Here is a 20,161-nt window from a genome sequence, read left to right as displayed (position 1 = left end):
CTTATAGCAAGAGAAGCTTTCAAAATCACCATAAATCTCACTGTCAAAACAAAAAAGTAATCATTTGTCCACCGATCGTTGAAACGACGGCCTTCATCTACTATTTCTTGCTTTTTTTATCTAAATTTGATGAAGTCATGTTCTTAAAGGGTGCTTTAATGTACATTGATTACATTGGGAAGGATTTGACATGCGACATACGGCTATTTGCTGATGACGCAAAGAAAAGTAGTGTAATCAGGAATGCTGCTGATATGCAGTTGCAGAATCATTTAAACAGGCTGGAATTGTGGACATGCGAAAATGGCTATCAGTTTAATGTTAGTAAATGCAAAGTCATGCACTTTGGTGTGATTAGATATCCAATGTCGTATTATATTGGTGAGATTATGCTAGAAGAAACTGATGATGCTAGGGATCTTAGAGACGTTGAAATTCAAGGAGCAACTAGCAAAGACTGCAAATACAACTCAAAGGATAATTGCAATGCTGAAACGGACGTTCACATGTAAAGATAAGGATGTCATTTTGCCTCTTTACATGGCCTTGATAAGATCCCACTTGGACTATTCTGTGCAGGTGTGGTCTCCTTGTTTCTAATAAAACAATGTAGTTTATAATAATCTAAAAAGTGATTAATACCGATCATTGAATCCATTATCGATTTGTTATACAACTCACATACGCAAACACATACTTTGTAGAAACCGTTTCTCTGGCAGCACTCACGTGATCATAGATTTAATAACAATAACTTTTATCAACAACGAGTATGTTACACACCAAAACAAAGCTGCTGCTGATGTATATAGAACCGATTACGAAAACAATTTTATGTCATGTGACAAATTAGGGTGATAAGATTGTTGCTCTACTATGCTGGTTTTTTTCGATGTCTCCATATCACAGCGTATACTGACCGAGAATTTCATAGACCCTGATATATCATAGACATCTACTATTTACGAACTATCTCATTTGCATGAAGACTTCTCACGTCACGTTGAGCCCTTCAAATATTGAACTCTGATTACCACATTGTATAATCTCTTTATCACCGAATACCCTTAGAATTAACTGAAAAAAAATAACGAAAACAACAACAAAAAATCAATGTATCACCCACACATGGACACAAGACACTAGGGAAAACCATGACAACACTTCGCAAAATTTATCTGGCATGTCTCGATTGGTACTGAATTCTCACGTATGTTTGCATCTTTCGTATTCTAAAATGATTTAGTTTTTATTAATTTAATCTGTGATTTATTGTACTTTAATTGCATTAATAAAAGTTGTGTTAATGAGACAGTAATTAAAGATAATAACAAATCTGCTATATTTGCTGCAACTAATGGTGCAGGCACCATATCGGAAGTTTCACGTATTGCTCTGGTTCATTCTAGTTTGCTATCATGACGCAGTTCTTCATTTCAGAACAGTGTTTACAACAGGTGTTCATATCACTGTTATCAAGGTGACTAAACTAAAAATTCTTCTGTCCATTGGGCAACAATTTGACATCAAACATATTATTGACAAGGTCACAAACGTGAATTTCAGTTTCAGATTAAGGTATATTTATAAGCACGCTTGCCTAAGTAATATACACGTGACTCTTTAGTTGAGGTTTAAATTATAAACATTAGATGAGTAACGTGTTTTTAGTAAATCAAGTCAACTGACATTTTCGTTGTTTTAAATCGCCTGTGTTTTTCGATCTGTGTAAAGTTTGTGTTTATTATAGCTCTAAAATGAGTACTGAAAATTGCAGCGAATCAACTATGAAAGCTCATTCGAAAATTCTTGAGAGATGCTCATTTTGTGATGAGGAATTCCCGAAATCACATATTTCAGTAAGTTTAACAGTAGTTTATTAAGTAGAGTCTATTAGTCACTATCAGTAATACTTAAGCTCTCAACATGTACTTACAACATGTAGTAGTAGCTCCTAAAGAGTTACCAAGTTTCTATTATGAATACAATCTAAGCCCTTTTTATCTCAGGATAATAAAGTATAATATGTGCTCTGACATTGGTAATGCGTGTACCAGAATATCATGTGTGAGTGTATTAGGCTTTAATCCTGTAAGGTTGGTGTAGTACGCGTTTCTGTTTCATGATATTATACTGTATGCCTTGCACACACATAGTAGTTTGCAAGGTTCTTTCCAATGTTTGTTTAATATATTTGGAATATAGAAGCGCCTACGTTTTGTTGTACCATATTTAAAGATAGGACTTATAGATACATGTAATAGTTGTTATACTAGTACCTCATGCAAGAGCTTAGTTTCCGAGTCTATACATATGGTTAGCTATTTAAAGGGATTAATAAGAGTAGAAGGTTTTATGTATTTGTTCAGTTTTTTCAGAAATAGTTTTGGCGGAGTTAAAGTTTTCTATGAAAAAAATAAAAAAGGCTTTTAACTTCCAAACATCAAAACCTATCGATACCTTAACATTTTCTTTTTCGATTGAAAGGAAACGTGAATACTGCTCTTCAAATGCGATCCTTCCAATGTCCCTTCTTTCATCAAATCTCGATTTCTCCAGGATGGAAGTGTAGAACATTTCTTAATAATCTTCCTTACGATATTCACTCTATCGACATCTTTCTCTGTTTGCTGTTTTAGAATTTAGTACAAAGAGTCATAAAGTAAAACCAGTTAGGATAAGGGACGTGATATGGATACTTGTCTGCATTTTTTCTTTTTTTTTTTCTTCTTTTTTTTTTTTTTGTGCGCCGGAATAAAGATCGCTCTGATCTGTCGAAGATGAAAAACATGGAGATTAGAGGATCAGGAGTGCTGCATATATTCATTATGAACAACAACAACAAAACTCATAAGATAGTTGCTACGTTTTGTTTAAACATTTGAATGTGTTATGTAATTTTCGGAAAATATATCTGAGGAATGGAGAAAAGTACTCTTGTCCCCATCTACAAGAGTAAAGGGGATGCCCAAGACTATACGAATTACAGAGGAATAAAGTTGATGGCTCACACAATGAAGATCCTAGAGAGGGTTCTTGATGGAAAACTGAGGAAGGCGGTTTCTTCATGACAAATTGCTCCTTTGCAATTTGGCTTCATGCCTGGTCGATCGATGACAGATGCTATATTTCGGTTACGACATATGATGTAAAAGTTTCGAGAGACGCAAAGGGAGGTATATCTAGTTTTTATTAATCTGGAGAAAGTGTATGGTATAGTGCCAAGGCAAGAAGTCTGGAGGTGTTTGAGGGAGAAGAAGGTACCGGAGAAATATGTCAGGTTGGTACAGGAGATGTACAGAAATGTGAAGACAAGAGTTCGAACCTGCCTGGGAGAGACAGAAAGTTTTCCAGTGACAGATGGCTTGCATCAAGGGTCAGAATTAAGTCCGTTTCTGTTTAATATTGTGATGGAGGTGGTGACGGAGGAGGTGAGAGAAGACGCGCCTTAGACTATTTTGTATGCAGATCACATCGTGCTGTGTGCGGAATCAAGAGAAGAAATGGCAGCTAAACTGGAAAGTTGGGGGAAAGTACTGAAAGAGAGAGGTATGAGGCTGAGCAGAAGTAACACTGAGTATATGTGTTGCAAAGTGGATGGCAGCCAGGAGTAGATCTGGAGCTGGAAATAAATGTCATCAGGAAGGTCAGTAACTTTAGATACTTAGGTTCAACAATAAAAGAGGATGGTGAAGCTGAGAAGAAAGTGGGATACAGGATACAAGCAGAATGCAGGAACTGGAAAGAGATGGCTGGAGTGCTATGCGATAAGAGGGTGCCGATCCATCTAAAAAACAGAAGTGAGACCAGCTATGATGTATGCTATGGAAACTGTGGCCCTGAGGAAAAATAACATCAGTAGGATGGAGGTAGCGGAGATGAGAATGCTTAGGTGGATGTGGTGTGACCAGAAGGGATCGTGTGAGAAATGACTATGTAAGGGAAACGGTGAAAGTTACAAACTTTGGAGTAAAGATACAGGAAGCAAGGTTAAGATGGTTTGGTCATGTAATGAGGAGGGAGGAAGAGTATGTGGGAAGAAAGGTCATGCAGATGGATGTGCAGGGGAGAAGGAAGCGCGACGGCCAAAGTCGAGATGGAGGGAGATGGTGGAGGAAGACTTGAGGATGAAGAACTTGGATGTGAATACAGCCCAAGACAGGAGGTTGTGGAGGAGACTCACCACAAACAGCGACCTACTTAAGTGGGAAAAGCTGCAGAAGAAGAAGGAGAAGGAGAAGAAGAAGAAGATGTAATTTTGGTGCTGTTATTGGCCCTAAATGTTCAGGTCCATATTAGATATCGTTATCAAAATATGCACTCAGGTTAATGAAGTGTCAGTTAAAAACGAGCATGATTTCTGGAAGTATTTATCGTTTTCAGGTATGAGGCCTAACCTTCACCTGAAAGTTGAAGTTACTGAATACATGTATGTAGAATGCTTTGTTATTAATCATTCCAAAATTAAAAATTTACGTTACGGATTTTTATTTCATCAGCAAATATATAATAGAATACTATATTATTAATTATTCTGTAGCGCCACAGACAATGTTGCGATTATGCATTGGTCAGCTGTCCTCATTGCCATTCTTGGATGAATCGTAAAGTACTAGCTAGGCACATTTGTAATAAAGTACTCTGTGTATACTGTAGGCAAACGTTTTCCAGGAAAGATTATGATGTAAGTTATTTTTCTGAATATTCTAATATCAGTGATATTTAACAATTATGGTAATTATAAAATAAGTGGTTGATGTTTATATACTGAAGTCTACAAATGATGTGTTATCTCTAACAGAACCACAGGTTCCAGTGTGAGTATGCTGTAGTCGGTTGTCCGCAATGCAGAGCCGAGATGACTCGCAAAACATTGGATAAACATATAAAGAGTAGATGTCCAAAATTAGCAGCGCGATCTACTTCGAAGAAATACTTCAAAAACCATTTCTAAGTAAGTTAACATGTTTTTATTTTCTTTGATTAAAGAAAACAATTTTTGGATTACGGAAATGAAAACATATTTCTTGTAGTGTCTTATCTGAGAATTTATGTATTAATTTAATTGATACATAAATACATAATACATAGATACATAATACAAACTCGTTTTGTATTATCACTGTCATCCGAACTATTTTTCCATTTACAGAAGGTACCAATGTACTTATCCATAATTGAAATACCGTACTTATTCGAATATAGCTTGCCCTCGCATATAACTAGCAAAACTGATTTTACTTTTCGAAAAAAGAAATTAAAAAGTTTCGCATATACCTCAACATGAAAAAAAGCTTAAACACGTTCAGGTCCAGGCTATAGTAATTTGATTTTGCAGTAAACAACATGCCCTTCCCAATAACCACTATTGCCAGGGCCCTGGCTGAATTTAACCATGTCTCCAATCAAACAATGCTTGCTTGTTTCTATTAATTTTCCTTTTTTTTTTTGTTTTTTTTTGCAGATCAGTGATAATTGTGATGCAGATGAGAGTCAAAATGAAATGAATAACGAAGAGGATCACGCCTAAAATATTATCTTGTTTATTATCAGAAGACTGCTAATTCATAGAGATTATGATGATAGATTTGTAAATATTGTAACAAAAGATAGATGCTCAATTAAATAACTAAATATCTCGTGCTGTATCTACATTTATTTTAATATTTTGAGCCACAAACGAACACCTCAAGGTATAATAGGATATGATTAAATATACTTCCAGGACTATCTTCAAACTTCAAACTTATTTTTCCAATTGTAAATATAATTATAGATTTTTACATAATATTAAAGTTTAATTTAGCTTTCATTATTTATATTAATTAAAAGAAAGGACATTTCCTTATATGAGCTTATTCAACTGAAGGTAGATATCTGATGTTATACAGAAGTAGGAAAGTTGGATATTTTTTATCACTCATACTGGTAAATCAGCCAGAGAATATACGCGCACTAAATTAATCAAACAAAATAGGCTTGTGAGCTTTAGATGCTACAGCATGTCGATGTATTATGTATTGAATTAATGGCTAGTACATCAATTAGTCTATCTCAGGTTCGACATTATTTGTTTAATATGAAAAACTATGAAGTAAAAATACAATTACTCTAGATATTTTTGTCTGCAACTACAATTCGTATGAAATAGTCAACTGCGCTAGAAAATGACAACATCAATGCAGTGTGAATCCCAAATCGGCCCAGCTATGGAATATATGACACGCATTTGGAATGGTTGACCCCTAAAAATATCTAACCGTATACTTTATCATAAAGGAGGGAAATTTTGATCCCCTTTTAAAATGGCCTTTTAAGCATGTGCTAAGCAAAACAAATCATTCTCTTCTGGTATAAAGAAAAATAAAACGTGCCTTTGAAATGTATATTGTACATAAAGCCATAATTAATTTTTTGCGATAAGTGAAGGACTATTATTAAATGAGCTTTCTCAGAAACCGGAATCTCTGCCTTGTCTCAAACTAATCTTTGAGTCATTGCAATTACGCCTGCACTTGCTGTTGGCTCAATACAAGTTCTATTTTAATTAATATATTTTCAAAAATAGTTTCTGATATTTTTACTTTAATGGATACTGGGGGACGGGGTTTACCATCCGACTGTTGATACTTACCATTATGTCCAATTTAAACTTTCTTGAACCGTTTCTTTTTTCATTATTATTAATGTGATCTTTTATTGTAAAGATATTCTTATTAGTAAGAAAATGCTAGATAGCTGGCTGCTTGACTACACGTTTGTACAATGGTTTAAACAGTGGTTGAAACACTTTCCTTATTTATTATTAGGTTAAATAAAAATTTTATTTAATTCGCAATTCATCGTCTGTCAATCTCATGGACTATTTCGGGTTTTCTTTGATGAAATCACGAACCTCTTGGATGTCAACTTCGCTCAGCCAGTTTTTGGACGGCCCGGCTTTTCGTCGTCCTCAAGTGTCTCACTACCACTTTGAAATCGCTTAAACCACTCGTAAACTTGAGTAGGGGATAAGCATTCATCACCGCATGTTTCTTGAAGCATTTGATACGTTTCGGTAAAACTTTTACGACGTTTAACACAAAAGTCAATCGCAGCTCTCCGTTCAAAACTGATTTTCCGACCGTTAGTCAAAACACACTGTCACTCTTGGCACTATAACTCGGCTTCTAAGGAAACAAATGTAATAAATAGTTGACATAACACTAAGGAAGGATGTTGCCGATTTCGACAACAAAAAGATACAACAGGTCGCTCCACTAGTTTCTTCTATTTTCGAAAAGTTCGGTTTCTTTTTGAACAGAGGGTGTAGATGACGTGATCCAGTTATAAATGTTTATCAAAACCCACGAGTTAGAAAAAACATTTGAGTATTGTTATAAATGCAAAATTAATAAATGTATAATTTATTTCAAATATAATGCTGAACAATATTCACAGATACTTAATAGTTATTACCTTTATTTTTTTTTCGCCACCTGATTAATTATTGCCCCTATACCAGTGAATAAGATGCTTTCATTTTTTATTTTTAATTATTCTACGAATTCCTCAGGTTGTTAGCGAACAATTAGAAAATGTAATTCTCATTGTTCGCAATACGAGATTACTTATCACCAAATAAATTTACTTAAATTAAGGGGATATTAAATCCCACATTGTTTTAAAACCGAATAAGAAACTCAAAGATTGGAATCAGAGAGTTTCTTGCCGAATATAGTATAGTAAACTATAAAGTATCGGCGATCACTAAGCGTCCGCTAAATGCAAGTGGCCCAGCACGTAGTGCAATACCGGAAATCTCGCAGCAAAGTCGGTAAAGTTCTGATCACTATTCTTAGGTATTTACCATAATGTAAAAACACATTTCCTAGGAAATGTATGCTGTTATTACATTATGGTGGTGAGGTCACTACCCAGACCGGTTTCAGCCTTTTTTGAGGCTTCATCAGTGAGTAGCTAGACCGAGTTAATACCAAAGAGTATAGCGAAAAGAACTTTATACTCTGCTATACGAGTTTCCGAACAGGTGCAACCATTAAGTTACTTAAATATAAAGAGCTAATAAGCTTCATTTCGGCAACAGGTGCAACATACATACATTTCCTAGGAAATGTGTTTTTACATTATGGTAAATACCTAAGAATAGTGATCAGAACTTTACCGACTTTGCTGCGAGATTTCCGGTATTGCACTACGTGCTGGGCCACTTGCATTTAGCGGACGCTTAGTGATCGCCGATACTTTATAGTTTACTATACTATATTCGGCAAGAAACTCTCTGATTCCAATCTTTGAGTTTCTTATTCTGTTTTAAAACAATGTGGGATTTAATATCCCCTTAATTTAAATAATGTTTTTGTTGCCGAAATGAAGCTTATTAGCTCTTTATATTTAAGTAATTTAAATAAATTTACATTTCTGTAGACCTACGTAGTGATCTTTTAGTTTAGTAAACCAATTAATTTACAGTATAATACAATAACCTGTAAATGCCAGGAGCTTCATACAGAGCTTCTTACTCCATCCCTCTCTTCCATAAAGATGACATTATTTACTTTTACAGCGAGAGAGAAATTTAATGTAAGTAAATGAAGTTTTAGATGTATGCAACTTCAAACCTTTGTTTTTTTGAAATCGTAACATTGAAGGATGATCTTCCATCCTCCGATATAATATTTGCTGTATAGTCATTTTCATTTTTTCCTCTAAACATTGATAAGTTTTAGCTCTTAGTTTTGATTTGTCGTCTTTTCAGGTAAAAGTGATTCTTTTGGACCAACGAAATCACACCAATAATATTGAAATAATTGTAGATCCTGTTAAAATTGGACTGGGATCTCCTCATTTCCAGATGCCGATAGATCGAGACAATTTTGGTTGGGGAGTTCAGAACATCATCCCTATGTCAATGCTGGAATCAAGAGAAAATCCTTTTCTCGTAGGTGGGGTTATGTATTTAGAATTGGTCGTGCAGTTCAGGAAGTCTAAAAGTTCTCGTGCATGAGGAATGTTCATAAAAAAGATGTCAATACCCTTTTAGCAAGGCAAATATGTGTGATGCATTCAGATGTCTTTTATAACTCTGATATCTGAGAATGAGTTTTAATGTTATTCGTTGGCTAGCATATGAAATACACGCACTTGAAACTCATAATGCAAATAAATTGAATATTTTTGCCACCGTGTTTGGTTGGTTTATTTATCCACTATTTACATCACACATACATCAAATCCACTGTTTTACCTATCAAGTCAGCAGAATGATAATGTGCATATAATGCTGTGAATTACGCTTGCTCTACTTAATAGTATTGCTTTTATTATTTGTTTTAAAATTATCCTTCTTGTAAGCATACGAGCATACGTACGCAAACACGTACGTTGTAGAAATCTTTTGACTGTAACACTCGCGCGATCATAGAATTAATAACAATATCTTTTATTAACAACGAGTATGCTACACACCAAAACTAAGCTGCTGCTGAAGTAGAACCGCAAAAACAATTTTATATCATGTGATAAGATTATTGCTCTATTATGGTAGTTTTTTCGATGTCTCCATATCACAGCGTATGCAGACCGAGAATTTCATAGACCCTGATATATCATAGACGTCTTTTATTTACGAACTATCTCATTTGCGTGAAGACTTCTCACGTCGCGTTGAACCCTTCAAATATTGAACTCTGATGACCACATTGTGCTATCTCTTTATCACCGAATACACTTCAGAATTAACTGAAAAAAGTAACATAAAAATCAATATATCACCCACACATGGACACAAGACACTAGGGAAGAACTACGTCAACACTTCGCAAAATTTATCTGTCATATCTGGATTGGTACTGAATTCTCACTTATGTTTGCATCTTTCGTATTCTAAAATGATTTAGTTTTTATTAATTTAATCTGTGATTTATTATACTTTAATTGCATTAATAAAAGTTGTGTTAATGAGACAGGAATTAAAGATAATAACAAATCTGCTATATTTGCTGCAACTAATGGTGCAGGCACCCTATCGGAAGTTTCACGTATTGTTCTGGTTCATTCTAGTCTGCTATCATGACGCAGTTCTTCATTTTAGAACAGTGTTTCCTGAAACAGTGTTTACAACAGGTGTTCATATCACTGTTATCAAAGTGACTAAACTAAAAATTCTTCTGTTCATTGGGCAACAATTTGACATCAAACATATTATTGACACGGTCACAAACGTGAATTTCGGTTTCAGATTAAGGTATATTTATAAGCACGCTTGCTCTAAGTAATATACAGGTGACTCTTTAGTTGAGGCTTAAATTACAAACATTAGATGAGTAACGTGTTTTTAGTAAATCAAGTCAACTGACATTTTCGTTGTTTTAAATCGCTTGTGTTTTTCGATCTGTGTAAAGTTTGTGTTTACTATAGCTCTAAAATGAGCACTGAAAATTGCAGCGAATCAACTATGAAAGCTCATTCGAAAACTCTTGAGAGATGCTCATTTTGTGATGAGGAATTCCCGAAATGACATATTTCAGTAAGTTTAACAGTAGTTTATTAAGTAGAGTCTATTAGTCACTATCAGTAATACTTAAGCTCTCAACATGTACTTACAACATGTAGTAGTGGCTTCTAAAGAGTTTCCAAGTTTCTATTATGAATACAATCTAAGCCCTTTTTATCTCAGGATAATAAAGTATAATATATGCTCTGACATTGGTAATGCGTGTACCAGAATGTCATCTGTGATTGTGTTAGGCTTTAGTCCTGTAAGGTTGGTGTAGTACGCGTTTCTGTTTCATGATACTATACCGTATGCTTTGCACACACATTGACCTTTGCAAGATCCTTTCCAATGTTTGTTTAATATATTTGGAATATAAAAGCTCTTACGTTTCTTGTACCATATGTAAAGATAAGCCTTATAGATATATGTAATAGTTTTTATTCTAGTACCTCATGCAAGAGCTTAGTTTCCGAGTCTATACATATGGTTGGCTGTTTAAAGGGATTAATAAGAGTAGAAGGTTTTATGCATCTGTTCAGTTTTCAGAAATATTTTAGGCGGAGTTAAAGTTTTCTACGAAAAAACTAAAAAAGGCTTTTAACTTGCAATCTTCAAACCTATCGATATCTTAACATTTTCTTTTTCGATTGAAAGGAAACGTGAATACTGCTCTTCAAATGCGATCCTTCCAATGTCCATACTTTCATCCAATCTCGATTTCTCCAGGATGGAAGTGTAGAACATTTCTTAATAATCTTCCTTACGATATTCACTCTATCGACATCTTTCTCTGTTTTTGCTGTTTTAGAATGTAGTACAAAGAGTCATAAAGTAAAACCAGTTAGGATAAGGGACGTGATATGGATACTTGTTTGCATTATTTCTTTCTTTTTTTTTTTTTTTTTTTTTGTGCGCCGGAGTAAACATCGCTCTGATCTGTCGAAGATGACAAACATGGAAATTAGAGGCTCAGGAGTGCTGCATATATTCATTATGAACAACAACAACAAAGCTCATAAGATTGTTGCCACGTTTTGTTTAAACATTTGAAAGTGTTATGTAATTTTTGGAAAATATACCTGAGGAATGGAGAAAAGTACTCTTGTCCCCATCTACAAGAGTAAAGGGGATACCCAAGACTGTACGAATTACAGAGGAATAAAGTTGATGTCCCACACAATGAAGATCCTAGAGACGGTTCTTGATGGAAGACTGAGGAAGGCGGTGGCTTCATGACAAATTGCTCCTTTGCAATTTGGCTTCATGCCTGGTCGATCGACGACAGATGTTATCTTTGGGTTACGACATGTGATTGAAAAGTTTCGAGAGAAGCAAAGGGAGCTATATCTGGTTTTTATTAATCTGAAGAAAGTGTATGGTATAGTGCCAAGGCGAGAAGTCTGGAGGTGTTTGAGGGAGAAGAAGGTACCGGAGAAATATGTCAGGTTGGTACAGGAGATGTACAGAAATGTGAAGACAAGAGTTCGAACCTGCCTAGGAGAGACAGAAAGTTTTCCAGTGACAGAGGCTGGCATCAAGGGTCAGAATTAAGTCCGTTTCTGTTTAATATTGTGATGGAGGTGGTGACGGATTAGGTGAGAGAAGACGCGCCTTGGACTATTTTGTATGCAGATGACATCGTGCTGTGTGCAGAATCAAGAGAAGAAATGGCAGCTAAAGTGGAAAGTTGGAGGAAAGTACTGAAAGAGAGAGGTATGAGGCTGAGCAGAAGTAAGACAGGGTATATTTGTTGCAAAGTGGATGGCAGCCAGGACACAGATCTGGAGCTGGAAATAAATGACATCAGGAAGATCAGTAACTTTAGATACTTAGGTTCAACAATGAAAGAGGATGGTGAGGCTGAGAAGAAAGTGGGATACAGGATACAAGCAGTATGGAGGAACTGGAAACAGATGGCTGGAGTGCTATGCGATAAGAGGGTGCCGATCCATCTAAAAAACAGTAGTGAGACCAGCTATGATGTATGCTATGGAAACTGGCCCTGAGGAAAAATAACACCAGTAGGATGGAGGTAGCGGAGATGAGAATGCTTAGGTAGATGTGCGGTGTGACCAGAAGGGATCGTCTGAGAAATGACTATGTAAGGGAAACGGTGAAAGTTACGAACTTAGGAGTAAAGATACAGGAAGCAAGGTTAAGATGGTTTGGTCATGTAATGAGGAGGGAGGAAGAGTATGTGGGAAGAAAGGTCATGCAGATGGATGTGCAGAGGAGAAGGAAGCGCGGACGGCCAAAGTCAAGATGGTGGAGGAAGACTTGAGGATGAAGAACTTGGATGTGACTACAGCCCAAGACAGGAGGTTGTGGAGGAGACTCACCACAAACAGCGACATACTTAAGTGTGAAAAGCTGCAGAAGAAGAAGAAGAAGATGTAATTTTAGTGCTGTTATTGGCCCTAAAATACCCTGAATTTCATTTTGCTTTCAACTAAACTTGGATGAATGTTTCCACCTATGCTTGAAATAATAGCTAGTTTCTTATAGACATGTATGAATTTTTCTCACAGTAGACAAACCCACCTGGGAATACACTTCCCAGGTGGGTTTGTCTTAAAAAAATCTTTAACTTAAAACTAAAATATCAGTTTTAAGTTAAAGATGAATTAGTCATTTTAGTCAGTTTTTACGCTGCAAGTATTTTTTCCTGGGAAGACATGTGGTAGTTAACATTCTGAACAAGAGGAATTATAACATAAACTATTTGAGATGGAGAAAGACAGTGGTAAACAATTATCCTTCAATGTATCTGAGAATATTACTGTGTTTAGAACTTCTGGAGGTTGTCATTTCGGAAATACATTTGTTGCGCAATCTAAATAGTTAACAATTTACCATGAAAATATTTAAATAGCAGTTTCAGTCCAACCTAATAGTATATACAGCCCTTGGGAAATTAACTACAGCATTAAATACAAAATATAAAAAAGAAACAAATAATTGCATAAAATAACATTAGAAACAAACATGTTTCTCCTGGTACCCTCATAATTCCATTCTTTTAATGTGGTCATCGTTCGGTCATCGTTCACCGGCGATCCACACAGGTTACCAATCTTATTTATCACTCTAAAACAATGAAAGGGGATATCTTGCATTATTCTTATCGCTGTTAGGCAGTATATGGCGCTTACTCTATTTTTTCCCTTTTTTCAGTACAGAGTTCGTGTCTGTTTGTGAGCTCGTCTTTCCTATAGATCAATGATCTTTAATCGTTCACCTCACGGGGACTGTATTGGCTACTGGAAAGGCTTTGTGGGCCGCAGAAAAAATCTGTTCACCTTTTCTTTGTAGAATAAGTTAGTCAATTACTCCTTCGCCATTCGTGATGGAGGTAGGAAAAAGTATTTGAAAATCTGCTAGTAAACAGTAAAATATAAGGGTAAATGGATATATCGCATCCATTGAAAGATTACTATGGTCAGTAGATATACAACACTAAAAATAACAAAATATCTGTCCTTTTCAAAAGATAAAATTAAACTTATATTACATTTATTTATCAGAAGATGTACATGTATTTAGTGCGATATTTGAGGATGCAAATTATCAGGAAGTTTATTAATATTTACTTCAAGGTTTGTTACACATAATCTTAAAGCATTACACAAATAATCGTTTGAAAATCTTGTTCTACAATTTGATTTGACTTTTCATTTTTGAAAAATTTAATTCACAAATATATGCGCTACCAAAAATGGAGAACGTGGCCGCTACAAATCTCTTTAGGTTCACAAACGTATCAGGTAGTGCTGAATAGAAAATTCAAAGATTGTTTTGTCTGTAAGCATCTTTCAAAGCATCAGTGGCTTGCAGATCAATTAATTCCATCTGAAATATTTCAGAAGAGTCTTCTGGTGATACTCCAAATGAATTCTGAAATGTTCTTATTTCCTTGGAATGTTTGTGGAAATTTCCACACCTGTTCTCGAATTCCTCTTGCAAGAGTATCAGTGCATCAGAACATCTTTTTGAAGTCGAACCATTAGCCATTATTTTTCTAGAATCGAGTTCCTTATAGCAAGAGAAGCTTTCTAAATCACCATAAATCTCACTGTTCAAAACAAATAAAGTAATCATTTGTCCACCGATGAATGAAGGCCTTATCTACTATTTCTCCTTTTTTATTCAAATTTAATGAAGTCAATGAAGTCATGTTCTTAAAGGGTGCTTTAATGTACATTGATTACATTGGGAAGGTTTTGACATGCGGCATACAGCTATTCGCTGATTATGCAAAGAAAAGGTAATCAGGGATGCTGCTGATATGCAGTTGCAGAATCATTTAGACAGGCTGGAATTGTGGACATGCGAAAATGGCTATCAGTTTAATGTTAGTAAATGCAAAATCATGCACTTTGGCGTGATTTGTTATCCAATGTCGTATTATATTGGTGAGATTATGCTAGAAGAAACTGATGAGGCTAGCGATCTTAGAGACGTTGAAATTCAAGGAGCAACTAGCAAAGACTGCAAATACAACTCAAAAGATAATTGCAATGCTGAAACGAACGTTCACATGTAAAGATAAGAATGTCATTTTGCCTCTTTACATGGCCTTGATAAGACCTCACTTGGACTATTCTGCGCAGGTGTTGTGTCCTTGTTTCTAATAAAACAAAGTAATTTATAATAATCTAAAAAGTGATTAACATACTGCTCATTGAATCCATTCTGAATTTTTTATACAACGCACGTACGCAAACATGTACGTTGTAGAAAACGTTTGACTGGCAACACTCGCCCGATCATAGAATTAATAACAATACCTTTTATTAACAGCGAGTATGCTACACACCAAAACTAAGCTGCTACTGAAGTAGAACCGCAAAAACAATTTTATATCATGTGATAAGATTATTGCTCTATTATGGTAGTTTTTTCGATGTATCCATATCACAGAGTATACTGACCGATAATTTCACTAGACCCTGATATATCATAGACATATATTATTTACGAACTATCTCATTTGCATGAATACTTCTCACGTCGCGTTGAACCCTTCAAATATTGAACTCTGATGACCACATCGTACTATGTTTTTATCATCGAATACACTTCAGAATTAACTGAAAAAAAAGTAACAAAAAATCAGTATATCACCCACACATGGACACAAGACACTAGGGAAGAACCACGACAACACTTCGCAAAATTTATCTGGCATGTCTCGATTGGTACTGAATTCTCACTTATGTTTGCATCTTTCGTATTCTAAAATGATTTAGTTTTTATTAATTTAATCTGTGATTTATTGTACTTTAATTGCATTAATAAAAGTTGTGTTAATGAGACAGTCATTAAAGATAATAATAAATCTGCTATATGTGCTGCAACTAATGCTACAGGCACCATATCGAAGTTTCACATATTGCTCTGGTTCATTTTAATCTGCTATCATGACGCTGTTCTCCATTCTATGTAATTTCGCGAAACAGTGTTTATAACAGGTGTTCATATCACTGTTATCAAAGTGACTAAACTAAAATTATTCTATCCATTGCGTAACAATTTGACATCAAGCATATTATTGACAAGGTGACAAACGTGAATTTCAGTTTCAGATTAAGGTATATTTATAAGCACGCTCGCTCTACGTAATATACAGGCGACTCCTTAGTTGAGGCTAAAATTACAAACATTAGATGAGTAACGTGTTTTTAGTAAATCAAGTCAACTGACATTTTCGCTGTTTTAAATCGTTTGTGTTTATCGATCTGTGTAAAGTTTGCGTTTATTATAGCTCTAAAATGAGTACTGAAAATTGCAGCGAATCAACCATGAAAGCTCATCTGGACAAACTTGAGAGATGCTCATATTGTGATGAGGAATTCCCGAAATCAAATATTTTGGTATGTTTAACAGTAGTTTAATAAGTAGAGTCTATTAGTAACTATCAGTAATACTTAAGCTCTCAACAACTACTTTCAACATGTATAGTAGCTCCTAAAGTGCTACTACGTTTGTATTATGAATACACCCTACGCCCTTTTTTCTCAGGATAATTAGGTATAATATGAATTCTGATATTGGTGATGTGTGTATCAAAATTTCATTGATCGAGGACTGTGTTCGGCTTTAGCCATGTAATCTAGGTGTAGTACGCGTTTCTGTTTCATAATTTATACTGTATGATTTGCGCACATTGTAGTTTGCAAGGTTCTTTCCAATGTTAGTTTAATATAATATAGACGCCCCTACTCCTACAAATTCCGGACTATGTACCGGAATTTGTAGGAGTAGGAGGTATTATGTATCTGTTCAGTTCTCAGAAATATTTTCGGCGCAGTTAAGTTTTTTTTACCAACAAATAAACAGGCTTTTATGTTACCAACAGGATAACCTATCATAGAACTTGTACAATATCTTAACCTTTTATTTTTCAATTGAAAAGCAATATGAATACTGCTCTTCAAATGTGATACTTCCATTGTCTCTTCGTTCTTCCAAGATCTCGATTTCTCCAGGATGGAAGTGTAGAACATTTCTTGATAATCTTCCTTACGGTATTCCCTCTATCGCCTATCCTTCTGTGTGTTTGCTGTTTTATAATTGAGTACAAACTGTCATAAAATAAAACCAGTTAGGATAAGGAACATAATATGGAGGCTTGTCTTAATTATTTATATATCTCTTCTTTTTTGTGCACCGGCATGAAGATCGCTCTAATCTGTCGGAAATAACAAACATGGAGATTGGTGGCTAAGGTGTGCTGCATACTTCCATTATGAACAACAACAAACTCATAAGGCATAAGATTGTTGCTGCTTTTTGTTAATTTAGTTAGTTTTTAAACATTTTAAAATGTTATGTGATTTTTGTGCTGTTACTGAGCCCACATTTTCAGGTCAATATTAGATATTGTTATCAACATACGCACTCAGATTAATGAAGTGTCAGTTAAAAATAAGCTTGGGTTCGGGAAGTATTTACCTTGTTTACGTAAGGCCTGACTTTCACCTGAAATTTGAAGTTACTGAATATATGTATGTAGAATGCTTTGTTACTAATCATTCAAAAATTGAAAATTTACATTACGGATTTTGATTTCATGAGCAAATATACGTAATAGAATACTATATTTTTAATATTCCGTAGCTCCACAGACAATGTTGCGATTATACATTGGTTAGCTGTCCTCATTGCCATTCCTGGATGAATCGTAAAGTATTAGCTCAGCACATTTGTAACAGAGTACTCTGTGTATACTGTAAGCAAAAGTTTTCCAGGAAAGATTTTGATGTAAGTTATTTTTTTTTTGGAATTTTCTAATATCAATAAGATTTAACAATTATGGTATTCATAAAAAGAGTGATTGATGTTTATATACTGAAGTCTACAAATGATGTGTTATCTCTAACAGAACCACAGGTTCCAGTGTGAGTATGCTGTAGTCAGTTGTCCACAATGCAGAGCCGAGATGACTCGCAAAACATTGGATAAACATATAAAGAGTAGATGTCCCAAATTAGCAGCGCCATCTACTTCAAAGAAATACATCAAAAACCATTTCGAAGTAAGTTGACATGTTTTTATTTTCCTTTTATTAAATAAAAGAATTATTAGATTATGGAAATGAAAACATATTTCTTGTAGTGTCTTATCTGAAATTTATGTATTAATTTATTTGATAAGTATAATATCATGCTCATGCTGAAACTAAATTTGAGGAATCAAGTACTCAAGAGAGGTGAAATCAGAATGACTCGCACTGGGCAAACTACATAAAATGAATAATCATTGTACTGTTTGTGTGTGTGTGTGTTTTCCTACAAAATAACCGATTATATTTACCTTTGAATGTGATCCACTTATCGATTGTCAAGCAGGTCAGCAAATCTTTCCTTTTGTTCAGCGTATTAATATATTCGCATTGCAACTGATGGGAATTCTATGTTTTTGTGGATTCTTTACAGACCTCTTTCTCCTCAGAAACTACTCATTGTAAACTCGTTTTGTATTATCACTGTCACCCGAGCTATTCTTCTCTTTAAAGAAGGTACCAATGTATTTATCCATAGTTGAAATACCGTATTTCCTCGAATATAACTCGTCCTCAAATATAACTCTCACCCATTAATTTTACTTTTCGAAAAAAGAAATTAAAAAGTTTCTCATATACTTTGCACATGAAAATAAGCTTACACATGTTCGCGTCTGGGCTATAGTAACTTGCTCCTGCAGTAAACAACATGCCCTCCCTAATAGCCACTATACTGTAGAGGCAAGAAAAATAAGTACTTTTATTATGTCAGTGAATAAAGTACAAGCCCTCTGTGTAGTATATTTCTCAAGAAATAGGGCAATTAGAGACAACTGGGATTAAAGCGACACTAATTAATGAATCACATGTCCCTCATACAGAAACTATGCTGTACAGACTCAAGCAAAACCATATGCTGCATAGGCAAACAGTATCAAACTAAAAACTATTTATTAATTAGATATGTGTGAGTTCGCTCGCCGCTCGCTGCAAAGCAGCAATAAAATTCAACCGAACGTGTTAAAATTCGTAAACGTGTTAAAACTAAGAAATATATAAATAGTGAATGTTGTTATGTTAGTTTCACATATTATTGGAATTCGGTTGAAGAGAGTTAGCATTTCAACTCAATTGTTGGGTTGCTTTTATCTTTCCATCGCACGATCGTTTGTTAATACCTCACCAATCAACCTGCCATTGCTGTCTGTTTCGCGTTAGGCTTAATTACTGTAAAGTGAGAAAAGTTAAAAAAACAGAAATATGTTCCGGGTCCGGGCCCAGTACATAAAAACGTTCTGGGGACAGGCCCGGAGGGCCCTGGCTGAATTTAACCACTGTCTTCACTCAAACAATGCTTGCCTGTTTCTATTAATTTTCCTTTTTTTTTGCAGATTACTGATGATTGTGATGAAGATGATAGTTAAAATGAAATGAATAACGAAGAGGATCACGCCTAAAATATTATCTTGCTTAACATCAGAGGACTGTTAATTCATAGAGATGATGACGATAATTTGTAAATAGTTTGTAAATATTGTAACAAAAGACAGAAGCTCAATTAAATAACTACATATCTCGTGCTGTATCTACATTTCTTTTAATATTTTGAACCACAAACGAAATTACAGCAAAGTTTCAGTGCACATATCAAGGCATAATAGGATATGATCAAATATACTTCCAGGACTATTTTCGAACTTTTTTTCCATTTGTAAATATAATTATTATAGATTATTATTGCATAATAATAATAATAATAATATTATTATTATTATTATGTAACACCTCCAGGGAGTCCAAAGACTCATCGAGGGAGGGCACCTACTCTACAACACTCAATCTCCACCACTGCAACTATCTGCATCATCTACACCACCGACCACCACAACCAGTATTTTCACAATCACAAACATCCATGGCGGGATTCGAACCGGCAAACTTTTCTGGAGAGCGAATATGCTAACCACTCGGCCAACCAGCCCGACAAAAAATATTGAAATTTATTTTAGCTTTCGTTATTTAGATTAATTAAAAGAAAGAACTCCTTCATCCGATGTTATACAGAAGTAGCAAACTTGGATTTTTTATCACCCATACAGGCAAATCAGCCAGAGAATACACATTAAATTAATCAAACAAAATAGCATTGCGGGCTTTAG

The 20,161-nt window shown here is 34.9% G+C and overlaps 1 protein-coding gene across 5 annotated transcripts; it reads left to right on the top strand.

The window, feature by feature from the left end:
* Positions 1-1,607: 1,607 nt before the first annotated feature.
* On the top strand, positions 1,608-19,517 carry LOC150106086 (uncharacterized). 5 transcript variants are annotated; one of them, XM_090393834.1, is made up of 4 exons: positions 1,608-1,859; positions 17,618-17,761; positions 17,883-18,035; positions 19,394-19,517. In XM_090393834.1, exons 1-4 carry the CDS (start codon positions 1,758-1,760, stop codon positions 19,424-19,426), a joined length of 432 nt encoding a protein of 143 aa, XP_090249960.1. In that variant the 5' UTR covers positions 1,608-1,757; the 3' UTR covers positions 19,427-19,517. The 5 variants fall into 5 exon arrangements, with proteins under 5 accessions (XP_090249960.1, XP_090249962.1, XP_090249961.1 ...); XM_090393836.1 differs by lacking the exons at positions 17,618-17,761; positions 17,883-18,035; positions 19,394-19,517 and adding exons at positions 4,541-4,684; positions 4,802-4,954; positions 8,759-9,154; XM_090393835.1 differs by lacking the exons at positions 17,618-17,761; positions 17,883-18,035; positions 19,394-19,517 and adding exons at positions 4,541-4,684; positions 4,802-4,954; positions 5,465-5,639.
* Positions 19,518-20,161: the final 644 nt, after the last annotated feature.

The sequence above is a fragment of the Typopeltis vanoorti genome, chromosome 6 (assembly GCF_054136105.1).
Source record: "Typopeltis vanoorti isolate ZY-2024b chromosome 6, IOZ_Tvanoo_1.0, whole genome shotgun sequence".
NCBI classification, from domain to species: Eukaryota; Metazoa; Arthropoda; class Arachnida; order Uropygi; family Thelyphonidae; genus Typopeltis; species Typopeltis vanoorti.
Note: the sequence above shows the minus strand (reverse complement) of the source record. Positions and strands in the feature narration are given on the sequence as shown.

What these genes read in the sequence shown, in the direction of transcription:
- LOC150106086 (XM_090393834.1), top strand. Translation starts at nt 1,758, where the DNA reads ATGAGTACTGAAAATTGCAGCGAATCAACTATGAAAGCTCATTCGAAA. An exon ending in TTTCCAGGAAAGATTTTGAT is followed by an intron (nt 17,762 to 17,882) that starts GTAAGTTATTTT and finishes TATCTCTAACAG; the next exon opens with AACCACAGGTTCCAGTGTGA. An exon ending in ACATCAAAAACCATTTCGAA is followed by an intron (nt 18,036 to 19,393) that starts GTAAGTTGACAT and finishes TTTTTTTTGCAG; the next exon opens with ATTACTGATGATTGTGATGA.